The 23003-nt window shown below is 36.9% G+C and overlaps 1 protein-coding gene across 4 annotated transcripts in view; it reads left to right on the top strand.

Moving 5' to 3' along the window:
- The first annotated feature begins 6020 nt into the window (after positions 1–6020).
- The window catches only part of WDR27 (WD repeat domain 27), a 309881-nt gene continuing 292898 nt past the window's right edge, over positions 6021–23003 (top strand). For 3 of the 4 annotated variants that reach the window (XR_463197.3, XM_007484921.3, XM_016429020.2), the window contains exons 1-7: positions 6021–6229; positions 8109–8304; positions 8756–8897; positions 12872–12996; positions 15910–16023; positions 17119–17170; positions 21779–21849. Coding sequence is in view for 3 of the 4 variants with exons in the window: in XM_007484921.3 (XP_007484983.2) it covers positions 8116–8304; positions 8756–8897; positions 12872–12996; positions 15910–16023; positions 17119–17170; positions 21779–21849 (693 nt within the window). In the remaining variant the exon portion in view is untranslated. The remainder of the gene's footprint in view (positions 6230–8108; positions 8305–8755; positions 8898–12871; positions 12997–15909; positions 16024–17118; positions 17171–21778; positions 21850–23003) is intronic. The other variant, XM_007484920.3, reaches the window with a different exon arrangement.

Genomic DNA, 23003 nt, shown 5'->3' with positions numbered 1-23003 from the left:
ATGAGTATAGAGCAAGGGAAGGTCTTATAGAAAATGGAACCAAGAAAAATATTCCAGACCCTTGTCCTTTAAATCCCTACTCATAGTCCTCTACTCTCCTACTCTTCAAAGCTCACAAGCTTAGTTCTTCACTTTAGATCAAGAAAGAGTAAACATGATGACCGAAACAGAAGACGGTCATATCATGAACATGGTCACATGTCAATTGTATAGTAAGAAGATAAAGACCTGAGACTTCCCTCCTCGCTCAGAGGTATAACACTTCTTCAAATATAACCAGGAAATAGACCAAATTATCCAACAAGTATTTTCTTGTAAATATTCTCAGGTTCAGATTACAAAAGATTTCAAATGCTAGGGTAAGGAATTTAGATTTTATAACACAGGCTTATTAGGTCTTCACATTAAATCTGACACCAATATTATGAGTCCCCAGGGAACGGTCATAAGAAGGGGTAAATTAACCTGTTTGGAAACAAGAAGTCAAAACTTTGGTGCTGAACAGTAGTGGAACTGACCCATGAATAACCCATTGTACTTCTAGCTTGAATATGATAGAGAGATTCAGTGGAAGGAAGGAAGGAAGGAAGGAAGGAAGGAAGGAAGGAAGGAAGGAAAGAAGGGAGGGAGGGAGGAAGGGAGGGAGGGAGGGAGGGAGGGAGGGAGGGAGGGAGGAAGGGAGGAAGGAAGGAAGGAAGGAAAGTGCTTATATCCTAATGGGAGAAGATATCATACAAAAGACATCTGAAAAGCAGGGTGTGGAAAGGAAGGAATGATGGCACCTGACTAGGAGAATGGTTTTGAAATACAGAAGTCAGGGACAGGGCTAGAAGGAGAATGAAGGGAGATCTGTTTTGACTCCTGCACAAATGGAGATTTCAAGAGGAATTTGCCAATGGGAGAAGGGTGGTAGGCCTTGCAGAAGGGATGGTAAATTTCTTCAGGACAGAGAAGACTCCAGGCAGTGAGGAAAGTTTCAGGATAAACCACAAGTAAAGGGTTATGGTTTTGAAGTCTAGGAGATATCAGGAACAGGGTCAGGAGAAGAAAAAAACTTAAAAGTAAGATAAGGAGTTTGAAATTAGAATGAGACAAAGTGGAAGTAATGAGTATACCTAGATTTTTCTAGTAGACTATCTGTGAAATGTAGGAAGAGTATAGAGTAACAGTTTGAGGGGATGGAAGGGTCAAGTAAATATTTTTAAAGGATATCTCGGCATGTTTGTAGGTAACAGAGAAAGAACCAATGGATAAGGAAATATTGAATATCAGAAATAGAGAGGTTACGCCCAAAGGGGTAAATTGCTAGAGGAGAAGTGAGAGGATAGGATCAAAGGTACAAGTATCTGTGGAGAAAAGAGAAGTTATAAGAGAGTTTACAAGGCATGCAGCAAGACACGAAGCTGTCAGTCAAAAGGAAGATTCCGTTTGGAATGTTACTGGGAAAAACAGTTGGAGCCAAGTCAATGTCTAAAAGGGCCTGAGAGGCTTTTTTGGCTTTTGGCTTTTGGCTTCCATCTGATAGTGATGGCTGAAGCTAAGGATTTTTCTGGCTGGCTGATTTGAAGACAGAAGGAAGAAGAAAAGATCCATTAGTTATCTAGTATCTCTCAAATATACACCCTCAGAAATATATCTATTACAGACTGACATCCCTAAAAAGACTGAACCACAATCCTTAGAAATAGCAGAAAAGATAAAAAAAATGTTTAAGCAAATTCTCCCCTAAAGGAGGTCACCAAGCTTTCAAGTACAGCTGTTATATTACAATCTAAAGTGCATAGGTAGTTTATATCACAGGAACTTGAATCCTTAAAGAAATGTTTCCCAAAATTCATAGAGCAACCTTTTAAGATGCAGAAAGAACTGAAATGTGCTTTTAGGATCTTTGACCCAGACTTTGAAGATGTAGAGTTTCTCCTGTCTGAACTGTTCAGTCCCCATGAGCAAAGGCAATTCCTTGAGAAGACCAGAGCAGATAACAACTTAACTAGTTGGCCCACTGAGGAGCAAAGAGGAAGATCTAGATTTTGCAAACCCAACAAGCATGTCCTACTTAAGGAAACGTAGGGAAGACTTGCTCCCTGCCATAAAGCAATGTTACTTGAAGCCTAATGCATGGGCAAAGTCTGATAAACTCATGCAAAACAAAGGGGAGCATCCAGCCACATTCATTGATCGTCTCTCAGAAATGGCAGAATCAATTATAGGTCTAGAGGCTAATAGTGAGGAGTCTTCCATTCACGTTTGAAGACAGTTTTTGAAGGGTTGCATACCTCACTTGAAACATTTTTTAAACACTATTTCCCTAAATATGACACTGTAAGTCTGATTGAAGTAAGTGAAACCACTAGTTATCTCCATGATAATCAGCAAGAACAACATAAACAAATGCAAGACTTAAAAGATAAATTAGAGATAACAGAAAAATCTAAGAGAAAAGATATATCTATTTACATATCAGAGCTGGTCTTGGGAGGAACCACTTTTTCTCTGTAAGCCTAGAGCAAGGGAGAAGAGAATCATGTATGCTGGTGAAGGAGTTTGAGATATAGAATTAGATAGAAGAGAGAATGATACATTAAAATTATATCAGATGAGGACCTGGGGTGGTAGGGATAGGGGCAGCATGAATGGAAAATAAGAGATAAATCAGAATAGCAATAGAACTGATTGGATTGATTACTGTGAGTTGAAAAGGAGAGGGAGGAATCAAAGAACATAGAATCATAGAAAGAGAATCAGCTTCCTGAATCTCATAAAGTAGATTTTTTTAAAAAAGGGAATGTGATTATCATGCATTGACTCATTGTAAAAAGAGGTATGGACACAGACCAAGCAAACTCTTTCTAGTCTTTATTTCCTTTGGACCTTACTATATTTTTGTTGCTTCTATTTCAGATTTTGCTATCCTCTAATGACTGGTTCTTCCTATCCTTTCATCTCACCTCTTTCCTGATTAGCTCATTTGATCCTCTGATGTTGCTCCAAAATAAATTCTCAACACTCATTTTTTGTTGCCTTTTCAACTGTAGTGTAACTTTTCGAAGTTACACTACAGTGTCTGTAGTGTAACCTTTAGAAACTTTATTGCCCTCCCAATTCTACTTATCTTTTTTTCTTAGGGCTCCAGGGGCATCTGGGAAGGATTAAATATCTTTCTAATGCAACTGACTTAAACTTTCATTCCAGTGTTTTCTCATTAGATCATTAGTAACCCAGTGTCACTAAATGAATACAAATGAACTTTTTCCAAAGGATATTTACTAAGAAGATATAACATGAATAGAAGTTCAAACACCTTCTCCTCAAATCTGGTGGTATATTTTCTCCTATATCACCTCAGCCTCAGGGTAGAGTGGGCTTAAATTTAAGGCAGTTGGTACAAAGCATTTGACCCTCTCCCCCTACTTCCCTTCAAAATACAGCATAGTTGAGGGATGAGTGGCTCCCTCTTGACACTTATTCATCTACTGTTACACTGTGTCCAGCAGATTGGGGCTTTTCTCCTCTTTGGCTTAATTGGCCTCAAACTCTGGCAACAGGCTCCTATTACTCAACCTCTCCTGATTCTGTCTTCATACTTTTTTTAAAGGTCATAGCATAATCTGTTCTCTCTCCATTACTCCCTCATCTAAGGAAGAAAGGAATAGATACAATAAGGACAGAAGCAACAGCAGAACAGGACCATGTATTTCTTGTTGACCAGGATGGGGACAATAGGAAACTGGTGCTACCTCTTTCTGTTTTTCCACTGGGAGTTTTATATCAATTTTTGCCTGTTCACTTGAACACAGCTAAGCAGGAAAAAAACTATATTATGTGGGAGTCTTTTTTATTCACATTCAGTTTCTGGTAAGCAGTCAATTAAAAAGATATGAAGTGGATCAGATACAGAACATTGCATATGCTCCTAAGTCAGGGAGCAGAATCTTTCCATTACTCATGCCTCAGAAAAGGCTTATCCAGTCTCCATATGGATATGCAGTAAGCAGAACACCCTATGCTTAAGGGAAGGAATTCTCATTCATCAGTCCTCCATTATGTCTTTTTTTAGTCAGGGTTTTGGGTATCTGACTAGTGTCAAAATATACTACATCTCTGATATTTCCTGCCATTCTCCCTCTCTTTCTGCTATATACCCATCAGTCAATTATCTTATCATAGCTCTTGACCCATTTATTTTTCAGTTAATGTCATCTTGGGATGTAAGAGCAGCAGACTTGAAAGTTATCTAGTTCAGTCTTCTCATCTAAAAGATAAGGGATTTGAAGCCCATAAATATTTGTGATTTGTTCAGTGACCTATTTAAGCATTAGGTTGAGCTAAGACTAGTCTCCAGGTTTCCTGACTCCCAATTTAGCAGGTTTTACCATATAACTCAATGATCTGCATAAGTTGCCACCTTGAGACATTGTCAGAAGATTATTGCCATTACTGGAATTGTGGAACCTGGAAAAAAAGAGTTGGTTTGGAAAGAGCAAATGATGGTACCCTAGAACATTATATTTAAGTGTAAATGTTCTAGAAGTAGAAATATGGTACTAGAATCCCAGTGAAAGGAGGCAGGAGATGAATATTTGGGAGTTACTGGCCCTGAAGTAATAATTGAAGTTAAGCAAGAAGACAGTTTTAATATCAAAGGCTCTAAAGCTAGACCTAAGAGCCAAACTATTTAACCCTCTCATTTTATAGATAGAAAAAAAAAGTCTTGTAAAGGCTTAATAATTTGATTCAAACTTCAACTAACAAGGTGTGACTAAAAAGAACACTGAATTTTAGTTGTAGGACTCAAGTTTGAATACTGATTTGGTTCAGTTCAATCTGTATATGCACTTCAACTCTCTGTGTCTCTGTTTCCTTATCTAAGAAATGAATGCATTTGGACTATATGACAAAAAAGTCCTTTCCACTTATAATCCTGTGATCTTTAGGAAGTAGTAGGGTCAAAATTTGAACAGATAGCCTCTTACTTTAAATCTTACAGTAGTTCCAAGGAAAATTTAGAGATGGACTAGAACAAAAGACAAAGTCTTGGAGGATATAGTTTTCCACAGTGAAAGAGAAATTGCAGAAATTATGATGTAATTATCAGACATTTTAAATAATTTTTAAAAATCTCAAATTCAAAACAATTCAATTGAACACCATAGACATGTTGTCACGGTAGAAATGATGAGATTTGGGAACAGTTTGGATCTATGTGTTAAGTGTGAGGAATAGCAGATGGTGGAACCCTTGAAAGTAAAAGTTAAGTTGGAAAGGTGGGAGAATTAGAGGAATGGTAAGTTCTATTTGGACATGTTAAGTTCAAGATATCTATGGTACATCCAGTTTGAAATATCCAATAGGCAATTGGAAATATTAAACTATAAGTCTGATAGAGGATAGGGCTGGAAACCAGGGAAGCTGATGAGAGAGAAATAGAGAGAGAGAGAGAGAAACAGAGAGAGAGAGACAGACACAGACACAGACACAGACACATACAGAGACAGAGAGAATGTAAAGTTATTTGCATAGAGATGAGAAATGGATCCATAAGAGTTGATGAGGTCATCAACTTTGATCAACCATCTAGGCTCTCAATCTCGAAGGAATTCTTCCTCTTAAGTGCTACTTTAAGCACTGAGCCCCAGAGGGGGCAGCTGGGTAGCTCAGTGGATTGAGAGTCAGGCTTAGAGATGGGAGGTCCTATGTCTGAGTATGACCTCAGACACTTCCCAGCTGTGTGACCCTGGGCAAGTCACCTGACCCCCATTGCCTAGCCCTTACTACTCTTCTTCTTTGGAACCAATACATAGTAATCTTTTTATTTTTTATTAAAAAAAAGAAAGAAAGAAAGAAAGAAAGAAAGAAAGAAAGAAAGAAAGAAAGAAAGAAAGAAAGAAAGAAAGAAAGAAAGAAAGAACTGAGCCCCAGGCAGGTCATTCCAAGCCAGTCAGAGGTGCAGGTTTCCGTTTCGTACTTAGGTTTCCGGCAGCCTCTTCTGCCCCCAGCTCTCACGTGATTGGAATCGAACACTTGATATCAGTAGAAGACGCCGCCCTAGTGTCCATCCGAAAGTAGTTACCTTGTACACAAAATTAATTTGTCCCTCTTGGCACACCGTCTCCATCTTTGGCGTCCTTGTTGCCTAGGATATAGGGGCGGGGACTCTCCATACACACCCTCGCTCGGATTGTAAACCTCTCGGGCAGCGCCTCTGTACTCACCCTTGGGAAAGGATCTGGTAAAGTGCAAGTGGAGGAGTCATAGTGTTATTTAGCTTTTGAGACTACCGATTCTCCCCTTTTCTTTCCACATTCCTCTCCTTACTAATGACCCCGTCTCCCGTCCTTCCCCTACTCGGGACCGGTCTGGCTCTCTTCCTGCTCTCGTAGTCCTGCAAAACCTGCGGCTGGGGGGTTTCCTAAGCCCTAAAGCAGGGGTTCAGCCCGGTTTTTGGCTTGGTCTCCTTTGGCAATCTGGGACCGTCTATAGATCACTACTCAGAATCCTGTCTTTAGATACAAAAAAAAAGAAAGAAAGAAAATTCCCAGGATTCCAAAAGAAACCAATTATACTGAAATCCAGTTATGAAATTATTTAAAAAATCAAGTTCACGCCTTTCCTCTTCCTCCCTCCAGTCTAATCAAGGATCTTTTGGTGGGTAGATAGAGAAAGCTCTGGTAATATAAATACAAGGAATTCTCCAGGAGTTTACATTCTAAAGGTGGCCTTCTGAGTAAGAGCCTTAGCGATTGAGAAACTAAACTAGTATTACAAAGCAAATAATCGCCAAGAAAATACTGCCACTTTGATGACCCAAGAATTAATTTAATTTAATGCCAGCTATCGCTTTTCCTTATTGGAAGAAATAAATTGAAAGGCAGGCAGGCACTAGCTGCTGTGTATTGGCCATCTAGATTCATAGGTAAAACAGTGGGAACTATTGGATAGGTGTGACTTAAAATCATGACTTGCGTCAAAAAAAAAAATGCCAGATTGGATGTTGTTAGGAGAGATATGATGTGAGGTCAAATTTTTTCCACCCTGATAACATATTTAAGAAAATGAACAATTGATTATTATTCAACTCATGTTCCCCTTTCCTATTAATCAAAAACAACTAGCTCTATTTATACCAGATTTCCAGAATGAGGAAGACCACTCAGTTTATTTAAATAAAATTTGAAACAGAAAGGAAACATAACCTAAAATTTGTATCCTAAGAGTAGCTAAAGGGCACTAAAGTTAATGTATAGAAAAGAGTCATTCTGTTTTAATGCATAAAATTAGGTAATGATAGCCAAATCCCAGGCAGAATAATGAATCTTCAAAAGTGCCTAATTTAAAACCTAATTAAAAAAAATTTTTTGACTCAGTAATTACTGTGGAGTCATTGAAGGTTTTTGAATAGGGGATTGACATGGTGTGAATTGTACTTTCAGATGATTAATTTGTCAGAAGAGTATAAAATGGATTAGACAGAAGAGACATAGTTTTATCAGTTAAATATATTTTTGTAGTTCAGATAATTTTACCTTCCTTTTTGTGGAAAGGGTAATTTATTTGGTAATTCTGGGTGGTATAAGCAATATTTTTATTCATATTCCACTTATAAATCTACAACTACTACTGATGACATGCTAATAAAATATCAAAATGTTCACATTTATGTGTATAATTAATTGACTTTATTAATAGTTAATCAGATCTTTAAGCAATCAGATTTTGAGCTGGAAACGGTTCCTCCTGCCACCCAAGTTTCTAGGTGGAGAATTGAGTTTAAGAGGGGTTAATGATTTGCCCAAACACATAAATCTAGAAAGTATCTGAGGTTGCATTTGATCCAGATCTTCTGGGCATAAAGCACACTTCCAACCTTTGGGGGGTAGATAGTGATCTCATTTTTTGGATTAAAAAAAAGAAAAAACAAAAAAACCCCCAAAAACTGAGTGTGTGTCACATAGGTTGTGAGACAGTCAGAACTTGAACCCAGGTCTTCAAATTCTACTACACCAGTACAAATTAAGTATTAGAAACATTTTTGCCCTAATTAGATGAATGACAAATTTTCTTGAGGCATAGTAAGAACACCAGGTGCTATGTAACTTTTTTATTTTCAGCTTTAATATGGAAAATACAGACTATGCCTCTTCTAATAAGGTAGACTATATTGGTGATATAGTTCAAGAAAGACATTTGGTTGAATCTAAAGAATCAGCATCTCATGTTCAACTTGCTTGCAGTCAACATTACTGTGCTTTCCCCTTAAATGGAAATGAGCTTTGTATATGGAATACCAAGAACCCTTCCAATCAGGTATTTACAATCATACAATGTGTTTATTTTATGTATATAGAGTATTATACAAAAGGTATATATAGTGTGAAACATGACGTGTTACATACAGTGTTAAAGATAAATAAAATAGATAACTTTTAGTAGCTTTTGAAGTAGAGCAGAAAGGGGCTTTTGAAACAAGTTTCAAAATCCAGAGTTTTTTATTTTATTTTTATTTATTTATTTTTTTTAAGACTCTTACAGGCTAGGGTTGATCTCTTTGGACTTGTGGGATATGTCTCTTGCCTAGAGTATGAATGGGTGTATTTGAATTTAATGAAAAATTTGGTTATTGGGAAGTATGTGCTAAATGCTAAAATAGTATTCAATTAAATACTACTGAGAACATTCCATTTCATGAGTTTAACTTTTTTTTGTTTTGCATTCTATGTAATGATGTGTAATATTGATATATGTTGAATATTTTTAGCCATTACACTTAGTAGGGCATCATCAGTCAATTACTGCTGTGACATTTGGAAACAGATTTAATCCACTTCTTGTCTGCTCTGCATCATGTGACTATGTTATAGTTTGGAACCTGATGGAATGTGGAGAAAAAATACTAGAAGGTAAATGTAGTTTTATAGATGAGTTTTAAAATCCATATCTATTTGTTTTTTAAATGAATTTCAATAATATAAAAATATTTGGATTAACACACTACTTATTTTAATTAATTGATTGTCAATATGAAATTCATTATGAGAGAGAGAAGCCAAGGAATTTTTAGCCTAGTCGGAAAGATGAGATATTAACAACTCTGGCTGGAGAGGGAAGAGGGTGGCAATTGGAGAGTGCCTTCTAGTTCCCATTTTTAAGATGGGATCCAGCCCAGCTGCCTCATTTTCCACCAGCTAATCTGGACCTTTCCATTGTCTCCAGGGAACTCCTCTTCCTGAAAATTTACTTAACTCAAACTTTTTCCTTCTCACAACCTCCTGGACCTGGGGCTCCTCCCTCCCTATGATGGAAAGGTCCACTAATGCAGTTCAACCCAATCAAATTTTTAATCAACACCTACTACGTACTAGGTACTATGCTAAACCCTGGGATACAATGAATAAAATAAGAATCCCAGCTTTCAAGGAATCTATAATCTAATGAGGGAGGGGAGGAGGCATGAAAGAGTCACAGGAACCTAACTTGGGGGCATCTTGTTCTATAGAGTTGAAACCAGGCAGAACAGATGCAAAATGGAGTGAGCTGAGAGTCTAAGTTTCTGCCACCTCCAAAAGAATGCATTTGGAGGAATTTGATACTCAATTCTATTCCCCAATCACAGGGGAGAGAATGCTGAAGGAGGTGGTGTTGATCAAAGGCTATTTTAATTGTCTAGGTGAGAAGTGAACAAGCCTTGAAATAGTTAAATCAGAAAGGGGGACAGAAGTCAGGGATGTGGTGGAGGTTTACTCTATTGGACCTGAGGGGTTGGAGTGAGGAGTCAAAGATGACTTCCAGATTTCATGTCTGGGTTATCTGGAAGAAGAGATGTGACTTCAACAAAATGAATGAAACTAGAATGAGTGATAGGTTTTGGAGGAAGCGATCAGTAATATTTTGGAAGTTTGTTCATTCATTCGCCATTTATCTCATAGGTTCAGAGCACTGTGCCAAGCCCTGAGGGACAAACAAAGTTGCCCATATGGATTTTATAGTTTAGTAGGTGATAAGATATAGATAGGAATAATACCGCATAATTTGATAAATGCATTAGAAAGTTGTAACACAAAATGTGATGTTGTTTGAGGATCAAGGTTTTGTTAGAATTTCTCTTTTTGGAAGAGTTATATATACTGTGATTTTGAGCCATCATAGTAGTGAGAGTGTCAAAGAAGGGCATCCCCTCTCATCCTCTTTCTTTTTAGTTCTTTTCTGTGTTGGTGACTTTAAGCAGTGTTCATGGCTGAGGGACATAATTTACTGCAGATTCCCACCCTACTTTAGTGAATCACTCCTAACATACTCTGGCCTCTAAAAATGCAAGATTAATACTGGTAGGGGGCAACAGTCAGTAATAGGATAAATATGAGTAGGAGAGGAAAGAGGGGGAGTAGAGTGGTATTCTTTGCTATGAAAACAGAATTTTCCAACCTAAACCAAAGACCTTTTGGCTTCTAAGCTTTTAAATACATGGTGTGATCTCAAAGAGAATTAACCTTCAATAAGAAGTTAGAACCTGTCTTGAACAATCTGTCTCTTGGCTCTTTTACTTTGTTTATTTTTATTTAAAAACCCTTACTATATCACTACTATGTATTGGTTCCAAGGGAGAAGAATGGTAAGGGCTAGGAAATGGGGGTTAAGTGACTTGCTCAGGGTTACACAGCTAAGAAGTATCTAAGGTCAGATTTGAACCAGGACTTCCCATCTCTAGGCCTGGTTCTCAATCCACTAAGCCACCCAGCTGCCCCACTCTTGACTCTTTTAAAGTAATAAACTAGATTTTTTGAGAAAGCAGCATTGCTATACATACATATATGAATATATCTACAAATAAATATATGCTATTCATATATGTGTCCATTCCATAGAGATCTACCTATATTACAAATATAAGTAACTATATGTACATTTTTGGGGTTTGTTTTGCATTTTCTGGCCAAGGAATAAAAAAATTTTGAAAGTACACTGTTCCAATCAGTTTGGTCTGACCTTTTGAATTTGCTTGTGACTTTCAAGTTTCACATATTTTCTTCCAAAAATAAATTTTAACCATGTAATTTTGTAGTCCCACAGAAAAATGTGGGTAAGCAGTATTCTGCCAACAGACAAATGCCAGGGAACCCTAGAGGACAATATAAACAATTAATGTTTCTGACCTATGGCATGCTTTCTGAATTGAATAATCTAAACTTTGATAATTACTTATTTTTGAATGCTTTACTTCATCAGAACTATTTAATCCAATGAAAGCAATAGAAATTTGTATATGGGGAATTACCAAATTAGAAATGGGTTGAGTTCCAAAGTTGATTCATCTTGGCAATGGGGGATATGTATAGAGGATCTCAAGTATTCTCCTAGGATCATTGTTATACATGGTGGTTGTTAATGCCAGTAATACTATGCAACCAGTTACATACATTTTTCTGTGCAGTCTTTTCTCTTTAAGTCTTTTTCCTTTCCTCTTTCTCTTCTTACCTATCCTTACTCCTTGTTTTACTTTTAACAAGGGACAGGGGAATAATTATAATTAGAAAAGCTATGGTAAGATAAGATCTACTCCTTCCTATCTCCTTCCTTCCTACGATCTTTCATCCCTTTCCTTCCTCCTCCTACCATCTTACTTGATTGTGTCCCAGGGGCAAGGTTGAAAAGAGGGTACCAGGACTTGGGGACCAACAGTGGTTGTGTGCCAGGTAATGGCATAAAAAATCTCTGGTCATGCCTATGGGGAAGGAAGAAGAGTTCCTTTGGTGGTCTGACTAGTTTAGATCTGGCATTTATATATAAGGAATGTGAAGAGAAGGAATACTTTTATTTCAAAGGTTTTTAACCTAGAGTCCATTGTCCCTTCTAAAGATCTGTGGGTAGATTTCAAGAGGTCTATGAGCTTGGATGAGAAAAAGTTTATATAATCTATAATCACTAATCTCCAAAAAAACCTTGGCATTTCCTTTATTTATGAATTTAAATAAGTGATATTCTGAAAAGCATTCAGGCTTTACCAAGCTCTCAATAGGTCCATGAAATAGAAAAAAAAAAGATTAAGAAGCCTTGCATTATTTTCTAAAAATTATTGGAGATCTAAATGACTTCTTTAATGGGGCAATAGCCCAAGTGACCAATAAAAGTTCTAGTCAGCTCTGCTTTTATTAAGATAGTGATATTACAGGAAGAAATAAGAGATACTTCATAAAATAGAAGAAATTCTTAGTGGGAAAATATTGGTATTTTCATAGTCAATTTACTTGATTAACAACCGAGAGACTACTGCTACTATTGTCATAGAAAGCATTAGACTAAATTGAAGTATTACTTCTAGAATACAGATTTGTGGATTCAGTTTCAGTTGAATTTACTTAAATTTTTCATTGATAAATGTTTTCATTAAATTTGGAAAGAGAATTTTCTGGTTAGTCATATTTAATGAAGGCCTATACTTAGGCCTTTATGTCCAGGTCAATTCAGATTTTATATTTGAAACTAAAGAATTATAATTAATTAACATTGTGTTAAAATAAGATTATTGATTTGGTCTATCTATATTTTATAAATATGTGGATGAATTAAAAAATTAGAGCATAACCTTTTATTTAGAAAGATAAAAAAATGTTCCCTTTAATAACATTCTTTTACTATAGTTACTTCAACCATGAAGAATTCTTAAATATAGAATATATTCAGAACAACTTTTCTATATCCACTGCTCTATAATTCCACTAAGGATGTAGTATGGCACTGCTCATAGGGGTCAATGCTTCTGTTTTAGAAATCATCTGAAACCAGAAAATTATTTTATTTTTGCATAATTTAGCCTACTCATGCTAATTTTACTGACAACTGTTTATGAATTGATATTAACAAAAAAAATTGTTGATAGGGTTAATTCCTCGAGGAGATGTCATAGGAACACTTCTGGGAATGGTACTTTATTTAAGATTTAGCCCAAATGACCATATTGTTGCAGCATGTGCTGGAAATAAGATACTCATGCTGAATGCTAAGGTGAGACTTTTAATGTTGTATAGTAATTAGTATCATTAAAGTCTGCTACTACTGCAGCTGCTACTACTACTACTACTATTATAAATACTTCTCCTTTTCTTCCTCCTTCTTCCATCTTCCTTTTTCTTCTTTACACAATACATGAATATAAGAGAGATAAAACAGGTATGCAGGGATCATGCCAAGAATAATTTTGTGGTAGGACTCCTTGCTATTGACCTTTTCTTATCTTATTAAATTCAGGAAGATAATGTTCTTTATGAAAAATTATTCTTAGGGAAAAATATTTTAGTCACAAATTCCTTAGTGCAAATGAAGATTGCTGCTGTAGGAGTATTTTCTCTAACTGTAGATACATTGCCCTCAAGTTTTAAAGGAATTTATTATATCAAGATTCTGATTGGGAAGGTAGATTTTATATAGAAAGACTTTCCTGGAATCTCTGAAATCATAACGTTGCCCACTCAATCATTACTTCTCTTTCTAATATTAAAATCTCTACCTATCTATAGCTCTTTCCCTGGTACCTAGGTATTCCATATTCTTAAAAAAAAAACAAAAATAAAACAAAACAAAAAGCAACACTTCATTAGACGTTACCACCCCTTTACTCTGTGGTACAGTGTGTTGAGTGCTAAGCCTGTAGTCAGAAATAACAGTTCAAATCCCATCTCAGACACCATCTGTTTAACCCTGTATAGGTTCTTTAAACTCTGCCTGCCTCAGACTCCTCAAGTATAAAATGAGAATCATAGTAGCACCTACCTCCTAGGGTTGTTTTGGTGATCAAATGAGATAGTAGCTGTAAGAGTGCTTAGCTCAGTGCTCATTGTAGATACTTAATAAATATTTGTTGTCTTTCCTCCTTTCCCTTTAAGCTATGATCTTTTTTTTTTTTGCTAACTGCCTAAGAAAAGCTGTCTTCACTTGTTGCCTCCTCCTTCTTTCCTTTCACTCTTCATACATTTGAAATCTCACTTCAAATGTCATCACTCAACTATTTTTTCTCTTCAAATTTACCAAGCTAAATTATTATAACTCTCTGCCACATTTGAAGTTTTTGACTATTCTCAGACCTTTCCATTTATCCATAGTATGTCCTCTAACTCTGGGTATTGCCCAAGTTTTTAATTTAATTTTCTTTTCTCTCAATACCCTCTCTCATTAGCTTTCTTATTTGTTGGTCTTCTTTGGGTACATAATTCCCAGGTTATTCAACTCTATTCTTATTTTGAGCTGCATATCTAGCATTAACAGTTCCCAGCTCAGTAACTCATCTACATCTCAAACTCAGCATGTCCATAACAGAGCTCATATCTTACCCTCAGATCTACTTTATTTTTACATTTCCTATTTTCTATTATCCTTTTCTGTCCTTCAGACTCATAACTTCACTTGATTCCCCACTGTCTTTTACTCTACATATCCAGATATTTATTCTTCTTACTTCAACAGCAACTCTGGATATCTAGCCTCATTTCTCTACTTACATGGCCATCACAATAGTCTGTGCCCTCACCACCTCTCTCCTAGATTATTGAAAATACCCAATTGGTCACCTTTCTAATTACTCCCCTCTGGAATCCATCTCCCACAGGGCTGCCAAACTTCTTTTCCTAAATTGCAAGTCTGGTCATATTATTTCTTTTTGTGGTCAACTCCGGTGGTGGTTCTTTATTGCTTCTAGGATCAAACATAAGCTTCTCTGTTTGGTGTTCAAACCCTTTACAGTGTTGTCCCAACTTCCATTTACAGTCTTATTACATATAACTCCCTATTTGCATGGTCTATGCTCTATTCAGAGTGGTGGTCTTACTATTCCTCACACACTGTACCTCTCTCATCTGTCCTCATTCCTGGAACGCACTCTCTCTTCAGTGCCACCTCTTAGTATATCTTTGTACCCTTCAAAACTCAGTTCAAGTATAGCCTTCTTTGTAAATTCTTTCTTTATGTCTAAAGATCCTAACGCCCTTCCTCCCAAAGTTGCTCTACATTTTTTTTTGGAGTCAAATCATGTACGTGTACATGTATGTGTACATGTATTCTCCATTGAAAGAATTTATGTTCCACAAAGGCCAGGTCTGTTTTATTTTTGTCTTTATAACCTAGCACAGTGTCTAGAAATAAGAGGCACTTAATCAATGCTACCTGGACTGAGCATTGAAGGGTTTAGATGTGAGAAGGTATAGATGAGGAGGGAGAGCATTCCAGATATAGAAGCTAGTTCATAGAATGTTGTATACACAGGACAGTGAGTAGTTCATTTTGCCTGGAATGCAAAGTTCATGTAAAAGGAAGTAATGTGTAGTCAGTATGGAAAAATAACCTCAGTTTCCTCTTCTGTAAAATGAGGATAATGAGTAACTATTTCCCAGAGTTGTTTTGAATATAAATTTGCTAGTTAATGTTATCATTATGTTGTCATTCAAGGATTTTTTTTAACATTCATTTAAGTCTTTAGCACTTTGAAGAAATTTGAAGAGAGAAAAAATACATTCTATAAATAGAAAATGAAAGTTTTATTTAATTTTAGGATTGTTTAGCAACTCCAGTTAAATCCATTTCCTTCTCCAGCTCATTTTACAGATGAGGAAACTGAGGCAAATAGGGTTAAGTGACTTGCTTAGGGTTACAGTTAGTAAGTGTATGAGATCAGATCTGAACTCAGAAAGATGAGTCTTCCTGACTGCCAGGCCTGGTATCTATCTTCTGAGCCATCTCACTGCCCATTTTATTCATAGAATCCATTAAAATACTAAAGAATTTGGGGAAGGGAGTTATGATAGTATTCAAAGTAGAACAAGAGAGAATTATAATATAAATATTTCTTCTGATAGGTATATGATATACAATGAAATAATGATTACAAAAATGAATTATACTAATGTAGTTTCTCTCATGAATCATTAGTTTGAGACTATATTAAAAGAGCTGGAAGGTCATGTTGGTCCAGTAACTGCCGTTGAATTTTGCACCTGGCAGACAAATATAATAATATCAGTGTCTGAAGACAGAAGCTTTAAGGTAAGAAAATGTCTCATTAAATAACTTTTTACATTGATTTTTTTAAAGGCTAGAGGGTTTCCTTCTTCCTTCCCCTTAGAATTATTAAATAACTAAATAAGAAAAGAAATTGGTTTCCTGGATGTGCCAAATTCAAGTTGTTTAAAAAGATTTGATGCCTGTTTAAGGGTAGTCTAGTCTCAGTCAAATCCACACTAGAAATGGATTAGGTTTCTGGTTAAAGTGCTTCGGTTAGTAATGATCTTGAGTATATCTTGATCCAGACTGCTGACCCTGATCTAAGGGACATTTTGGTGACTGTGCCATTTCTGGAACCTCCTGGAAGTTGGCTGTCTTTGCAGTTCACACATATATTGTGGTCCTGGAAATTCCAGACTGGACTGAATTCATTATCTCATAAAAGGTGCCAGGATGTTTCTCCCTGGGTAGGTCTTCCATGGGAGTGGAGAATAGTTAGAGTTGATCTGAATTAGCTTGCAAAACTGATGAATGAAGCCTATTCAGAGAGCTGGATTTAGACCAGAGACTCTCTCAAACCCAAAGTCTCAAATTGTTTTCCTTGGTAATGTAATAGATAGAAGCAAATTGGAATCTGCATATATTTACATTTTGTATTTGTAATTTGTCATTTAATTCTGGAAATGCATACATGTTTTGCTTCAAACATAATGAAGCTCAGTTAAACTCATTCAGTATTTGGGAAGTCTCTAGTCTTATCATATCCTTCTGAATCTAGCTATCTCCAAATATACAAGCTATTCTTTCTTGATGTACCATTTTTCTATTTAGCTTGCTTTGACATAATTTTAAACAAGCATTCTTATGATTTTACTATTTATATTCTGGATTGTTTAACTAATTTATTTTGTTCTTTCTATCTATCCTTAATATTTAGCTTACTGCTTGGTACATTGTAGTCACGTAATAAATATTTGTTGGTGAATTCTCTTATGATTCATGCTATTTTCCATGGGCTAGCAAATGACTTATGATATAGTAGTCAGTATAAATATTTGTACTTAATTTTATTTTGTGACTTCTTTTTTATGTCTCCTAAATTCTGATGTTTTAAAAAAATTACATATTTCTCTAAAGGTCTGGGATCACTGTACTGGATTGTTATTATATAATTCTGCAGTACTAACAGGTAAACTTTTATATTTTAATATTTGCTATATGATTATGGGTTGGAGCCTGTTTGTGGAGGGCTTTAAATACTGGAATGAAAGTTTATATGTTTTACTAGAGGCAATAGGGCACCTCAGGAGAGTTTCTAGCAAGAGAATGATATGATTAAATTTCTATGTGGCCCCCGTGCCTCTTTTGCCTCACTCTTTGGTGGCAGGAAGATTATGTACACTCAGAAGAGGCAATACACATGGGATGTGCATTGGGCTCAAAGCCCTTTTGTCTAAGATTTTAGTTTTAGATGGAGTCCCGGGAGAATGAGATCTAGTGTCTGGTTACTTGAGGTTAGTGAGTGTTGAGCTGGTACTGTTTCTTTCTCAAGGTTTATTGAAGTAGGGTATACTATCTAGTGCTTCCAATTGTGGCAGGACACCTGGGACAAGAAGTGATCCAAACCAGATTCCTTATGGTGGGCAGTAGGATTTGGAACTTCATCTCTTGGAATCTGAGATGGAAAAAATGAGGTGCTAGAGCAGTAGTAGTACAGTAGCCTCAATCTACCTGGATATTAAGTAGTTACAGAAGGCTATATGTGCACCTTCCTCAAAGGAGCACATTGTAAAGGAGGTTTTTGTTTGTTTATTTTTTGTATTGTGCAGATAACTCTGAGCACAAGGTAGAGGAAGTTAACAGAATCATAGATTTAGAATAGGGAAGGGAAATTAGAGGTGATTGAGTCCAATCCCCTCATTTTACAGGGGATGAAATTGAGGCTTTAAATGTAGTAGGTGTGGGATTTGAATCCAAATCCAAAATGCTATCCATTACAAAGAACTGTCTCTTTTTTTTTGGAAACCCTTATCTTCTGACTTTTAATCAATACTATGTATTGGTGTATTGGTTCCAAGGCAGAAGGGTAAGTAAGGGCTGGTAGTTGGGTTTAAGTCACTTGCCTACAGTCACACAGCTAGAAGTGTCTAAGGGCAGATTTGAACTTAGGATCTCCTATCACCAGACCTGACCTTTTATCTATTGAGCCACCTAATTTCCCCCTTCCCCTACCACATACTCTTCAATCCAGTGACACTCTCCTCCTTGTGTGGTGTATGGGGTGGGAAGGGAGGACTACATCTCTGCTATGAGGGCTTAGCTCCAGATGGGCAGAACCTGGAGCAGTGGGGAGAAGTGGAGTCAGATATAGGATCAATAGAAGGAAAAACTTTCTAAAAATCACAATTGTTATGGCCGTACATGTCAGTCAGTTCAGCAAACAAGCATTTATTAAAGGCTTACTATTTGCTAAGTTCTGAGAATACAAATATAAGTAAAAAGAAAGTTCCGGTCTTCAAGGAGCTTACATTCAAACAGGAAAACATAAAAGGAAGATGAAAAGGATATGGGTGGGGAAAGAAGATACTCAGCACAGGGGTGTGATGGAGAAATCCAGAGGAATGCAGTCTAGTAGAAATTCAAGAGAGAGATTGTGTGGGTACCCTCCTCCTTAGATGGAAATTCTGCCTCAAGGCATGAGATGTAGGGTTGAAGTGATCTTCCAAGAGCTTCCAAATTGTTCTTTTCATGGTCCCTCCTGGGACAGAGGGAGGACAGTCTACGCAAAGACATGGAAGCTGGAGATGGCATCTAATTTAACAGGGAGAGAAAGTAGTACATGTGAGTAGACTGGAAAGACCTCACTCTGCATCTGACCTGGCCTTCTACAACATGGAGCCTTTCAGCCTAACCCCTGGGCAATGTCTTTTGGTTCACCCCTGTGGTTCTGTTTGACCTCAGCCATGACTTCTGTCCCTGATAATATGGATCCTATTTTATGCACCTGAAACCTCACCTCTATCCACTGAGGACAGCTCTACATGACCGATCTGATGATTTCAGCCCCTTCTTGATTTAGTCTAGCTCTAGGTTATAACAAGATTCTTAGCCTCAACCTCAGCCTCATCCCTATCCCTATTTTCCATTCTTATTCTCATCTCCATTCCCATCTTCACCGTCAATGTCATCCTCATCCCTATCTCCGTCCCCACCTGGAGAGCTCAGCAGCAGAGGAGGGATTAATCAGTCTCTTCCAGTGGCTTACTATGAGACAGGCAATTTCATTCAGTTCAACCAGCAAGCATCATGGTGTAATAGGAAGTCCTGGATTTGGAGTCCGAAGACTTTAGCCAGAATCTTGGCTCTCCAACTATTTCTACCTTGTGTGATCTGGGGCAGTTCAAGCTCTCAATCTCTCTGAGCCTCAGTTTCCTACTGTGTAAAAGGAATGGGTTAGATGATCTCCAAGGCCATTTTAACGATAAATCCTGTAATCCCATCATTTGCCTAGAGCTTGGGGAACTCTCTGAGAAGAGTTGAAGGAGATTCAATGTTTAAATAAAACACAGTGCCTGTCCTCTGGTAGCTCACAGTCTAATGGTGGGGATAGAAAGACACAGATAACTATTCTTCAATAGATCCATGTACCAAAATGGGTTCTCCCTTCAGCTGCATAGACCATAACTCAACCTATAAATTTTATCCAGATGAAATCTGCTTTAAAATATCATTTATAAAAATATTCTGTTCTATCTTTAAGGATGTTTATAGGAGTAAATCCTGCTGATAAAGATTTTGTAGAGATAAAAGAGTAAGCACATAGGTCAGTAGTTCTTGCTACCTTCTCAGTCATCAGGGCATAGTCGACATCCACGATTTTCCTTAATTGTTCAGTATCTTACCTCTTTCAGATCTCTTAAAGATCAATCCCTTATTAATCCCCAAATTATGTAAGTATAGACTTCCCATTTTGTTTTCTAGAGTGTCACTTTTGTTTCTCCATTTATCACATAAGGGACTGTGAAAAGATCTTGTGGCACAAACCACTGTCTGTGAGTTAGAAAGAACCTTTGTCTTAACCCAACCCATACCAGAACAAGAAACGCTTACAATATTCACCCAACATATACTTTTGACTCCCTTTTTCTTGAAGTAGCCCATTCCATTTCTTTAGATACCTCTAATTATTAGGAAGTTTTCCCTTATATTGAGCCTACGTCTCACTTCTTCTCCTTACTGCTCAAAGTTCTTTCCTTAATTCTAATCTTTCTTCTACTTGATAACTATGGCTCAAATAGTTGGAAACAACTCTGATTGTCCTGCCCCCAAATCTTCTCTTTTCCAGGAAACACCTCCAATTCCTTCTCCTGAACATCATATGGCATGATCTGTAAGGCTGTCATCATCCTGGTGGTCATCCTCTGGGCACCAAACTCAATATCTTGCCTAAAATGTGGCACCCAGAACTGAACATAGTTGTCTATATATGGCCTTATCAGGGTAGAGTACAGAGAGCAGGGCTTCCATCTCCCTGGTTCTGGTGCTGTACTTTCTTCATGTAACTGAAGTGGAGCTAGCTTTCTTGGCAGCTATGGCTCACTGAAAGACAGTGTGATGTGATGAATAAAATGCTGGACATTTTAGTCAGCAAGTCTTGGGTTCAAATTCTACTTCTAATCCTTACTATCTGTGTGACTATGGAACATCTATAAGTAATGGAACCTCTTTAAGCATAAGTTTCCTCACCTATAAAATAGGGATAGCGGCCCCTATATATACCTTACAGTATTTCTGTGTTTACTTATCTATGTACCTGTTTCCTCACCACCACACCAGTTTTCTGAGAGTAAGAAATGCTATTTTTGCCTTTGTTTTCCTCCCTTACCAAGTACACATTAGTTCAATTAATGTATGAATTAATGAATGAAAATTGAAAAATATAAAAGACCTAGATAAAGTACTTTGTAAACTTAAAAAATATGAATGTATTATCTATGCTTTATCTATATATTTGTATACATATATGCACACACATATTCCAGGGTTAAGAGCTTTCTAGACTTGATAGAGAAGTCCAGCAGAGCACAGCCTATTGGGAAATAAATAGATGGTGGCCTGGGTGCCCTTCTCCAATGAAAATTCTGGGAGGAACTCTCCTCTTTTTAATCAGAGGGAGGTGCCTCTAGGGGCAGAGGGTACTTCTAAGGGTATACTGTGATAATACTTTTATTAAATTCAGAATTAATGAATTCAAGTTGTATTAATATTCATTCATTTATTCAATAAATACTTACTAGGATCTGCCCTAAATAGGGCTTTTTGCTAAGCAGTGGCAATGGTTTTGGAATTTAGGTGAGAAAGGTGCACTCTAATCTGTCTAGCTTTGGCATAACTGAATTGAAATGCCTTCTTTTTACTTGAGAAACTTCGTACCTCCATGCACTTTGTTTTTATTTAAGTCTTTACCTTCTGTCTTAGACTGATACTAAGTAGGGTTTCCAAGGTAAAAGAGTGGTAAGGGCTAGGTAATTGGGGTTAAATGACTTGCCCAGGGCCACATAGCTAGGAAGTATCTGATCTCAAATCTGAACCCAGAACCTCCTGTCTCTAGACCTCACTCTCTATCCACTGAAGCACTTACCTGCCCCTTTTCCAAGTGTTTTTAAGTAACTCTTTTGTGGGGAAATTTAATTTGATTATTTAAACTTATTTAAAAGAAAATAGAGCAAAATTACATGTTTTTATCTTAAAAAGCATGTACCTTCAAATAAAGGTAACTGTGTGTTTTTTTAAATAGCCTATCCTCTCCTAAGTTTGTTCATTGATGAAGAAAAGAAACAATTTGTTACTGGGAGTGCTGATGGCCAGGTGAGAGAATTATTTAAAAATATTTGTGTAGAAATTATTATTAGACTTATACATCATTCTCCATTTCCCAACTTTATGCATTAAAAAAAAAAACACTTTGCTTTCTGCTTTAGTAACAACTCTAAGACAGAAGGGCAAGGGCTAGGCAAACAGAGTTAAGTGACTTGCCCAGGTCACATAGCTGGGAAGTGTCTGAGGCTAGATTTGAATCCAGCTCCTCCTGACTCCAAGCCTGGCATTCTATCCACTGTGCCAACTAGCTGTTCCTAACTTTGTACTATAAGCTTAAAAATTAATACACAATAACTCAAAATATTATATTTAATAAAATTTATTAATACAACTAAAATTAAAAAGCTAGAGTAAAAAGGAAGGTAACTCAGCCATGGTCTCAAAAGAAGAGAGAGAGAGGCAGAGTTACAGCCAACTATATAGGAAATGTGACAATGCAATATGGTGGAGAAAGGAGAGGAATTCTGGGAAATACTAAAGGAATTCTGGGGAACATAGTTCAAAGGTACAAAATTTCCACTTATACAGTACATTTTTGTTGGTTTTCCTCATGCCTGGAATCCTGTCCCTCATCTTTATCTCCTGATTTCCCTAGCTTCCTCAAGTCCCAACTAAAATTCTACCTTTTATCAGATACCTTTCCCTATTCCCCTAATTGCTAGTACCTTCCCTCTGCTGATTATCCTCAGTCTCTCCTGTATATATATTTTCTGTGTTTGCATGTTGTCTCCTCCTATTAGACTATGGGCTCCTTGAGAGCAGAGACTCCCCACCCCAGTTCTTTTTATCCCAAGTACTTAACACTGTTCCTGGAACATATCAGATGCTTAATGAATTCCTTTTTTTTGGTTTGTTTTTTAAGCCTTTACCTTCCATCTTATAATCAATACTGTGTATAGGTTCCAAGGCAGAACAGTAGTAAGGGTTAGGCAGTGGAGGTTAAGTGACTTGCCCAGGGTCACACAGCTAAGAAGTATCTGAGGTCAAATTTGAACCCAGCTCCTCCCATCTCCAGGGTTGGTTTACAATCCACTGAGCCACCCAGCTGCCCTCTTGCTTAATGAATTCTTATTGACCAACTTGAAATTATATATAGAGAAGACTGGAAGATGCAATTTTTTTTCCCTGTTAAAAAAATTGCC

The sequence above is a fragment of the Monodelphis domestica genome, chromosome 2 (assembly GCF_027887165.1).
Source record: "Monodelphis domestica isolate mMonDom1 chromosome 2, mMonDom1.pri, whole genome shotgun sequence".
NCBI classification, from domain to species: Eukaryota; Metazoa; Chordata; class Mammalia; order Didelphimorphia; family Didelphidae; genus Monodelphis; species Monodelphis domestica.
This window is presented reverse-complemented; position numbering and strand designations above follow the sequence as displayed.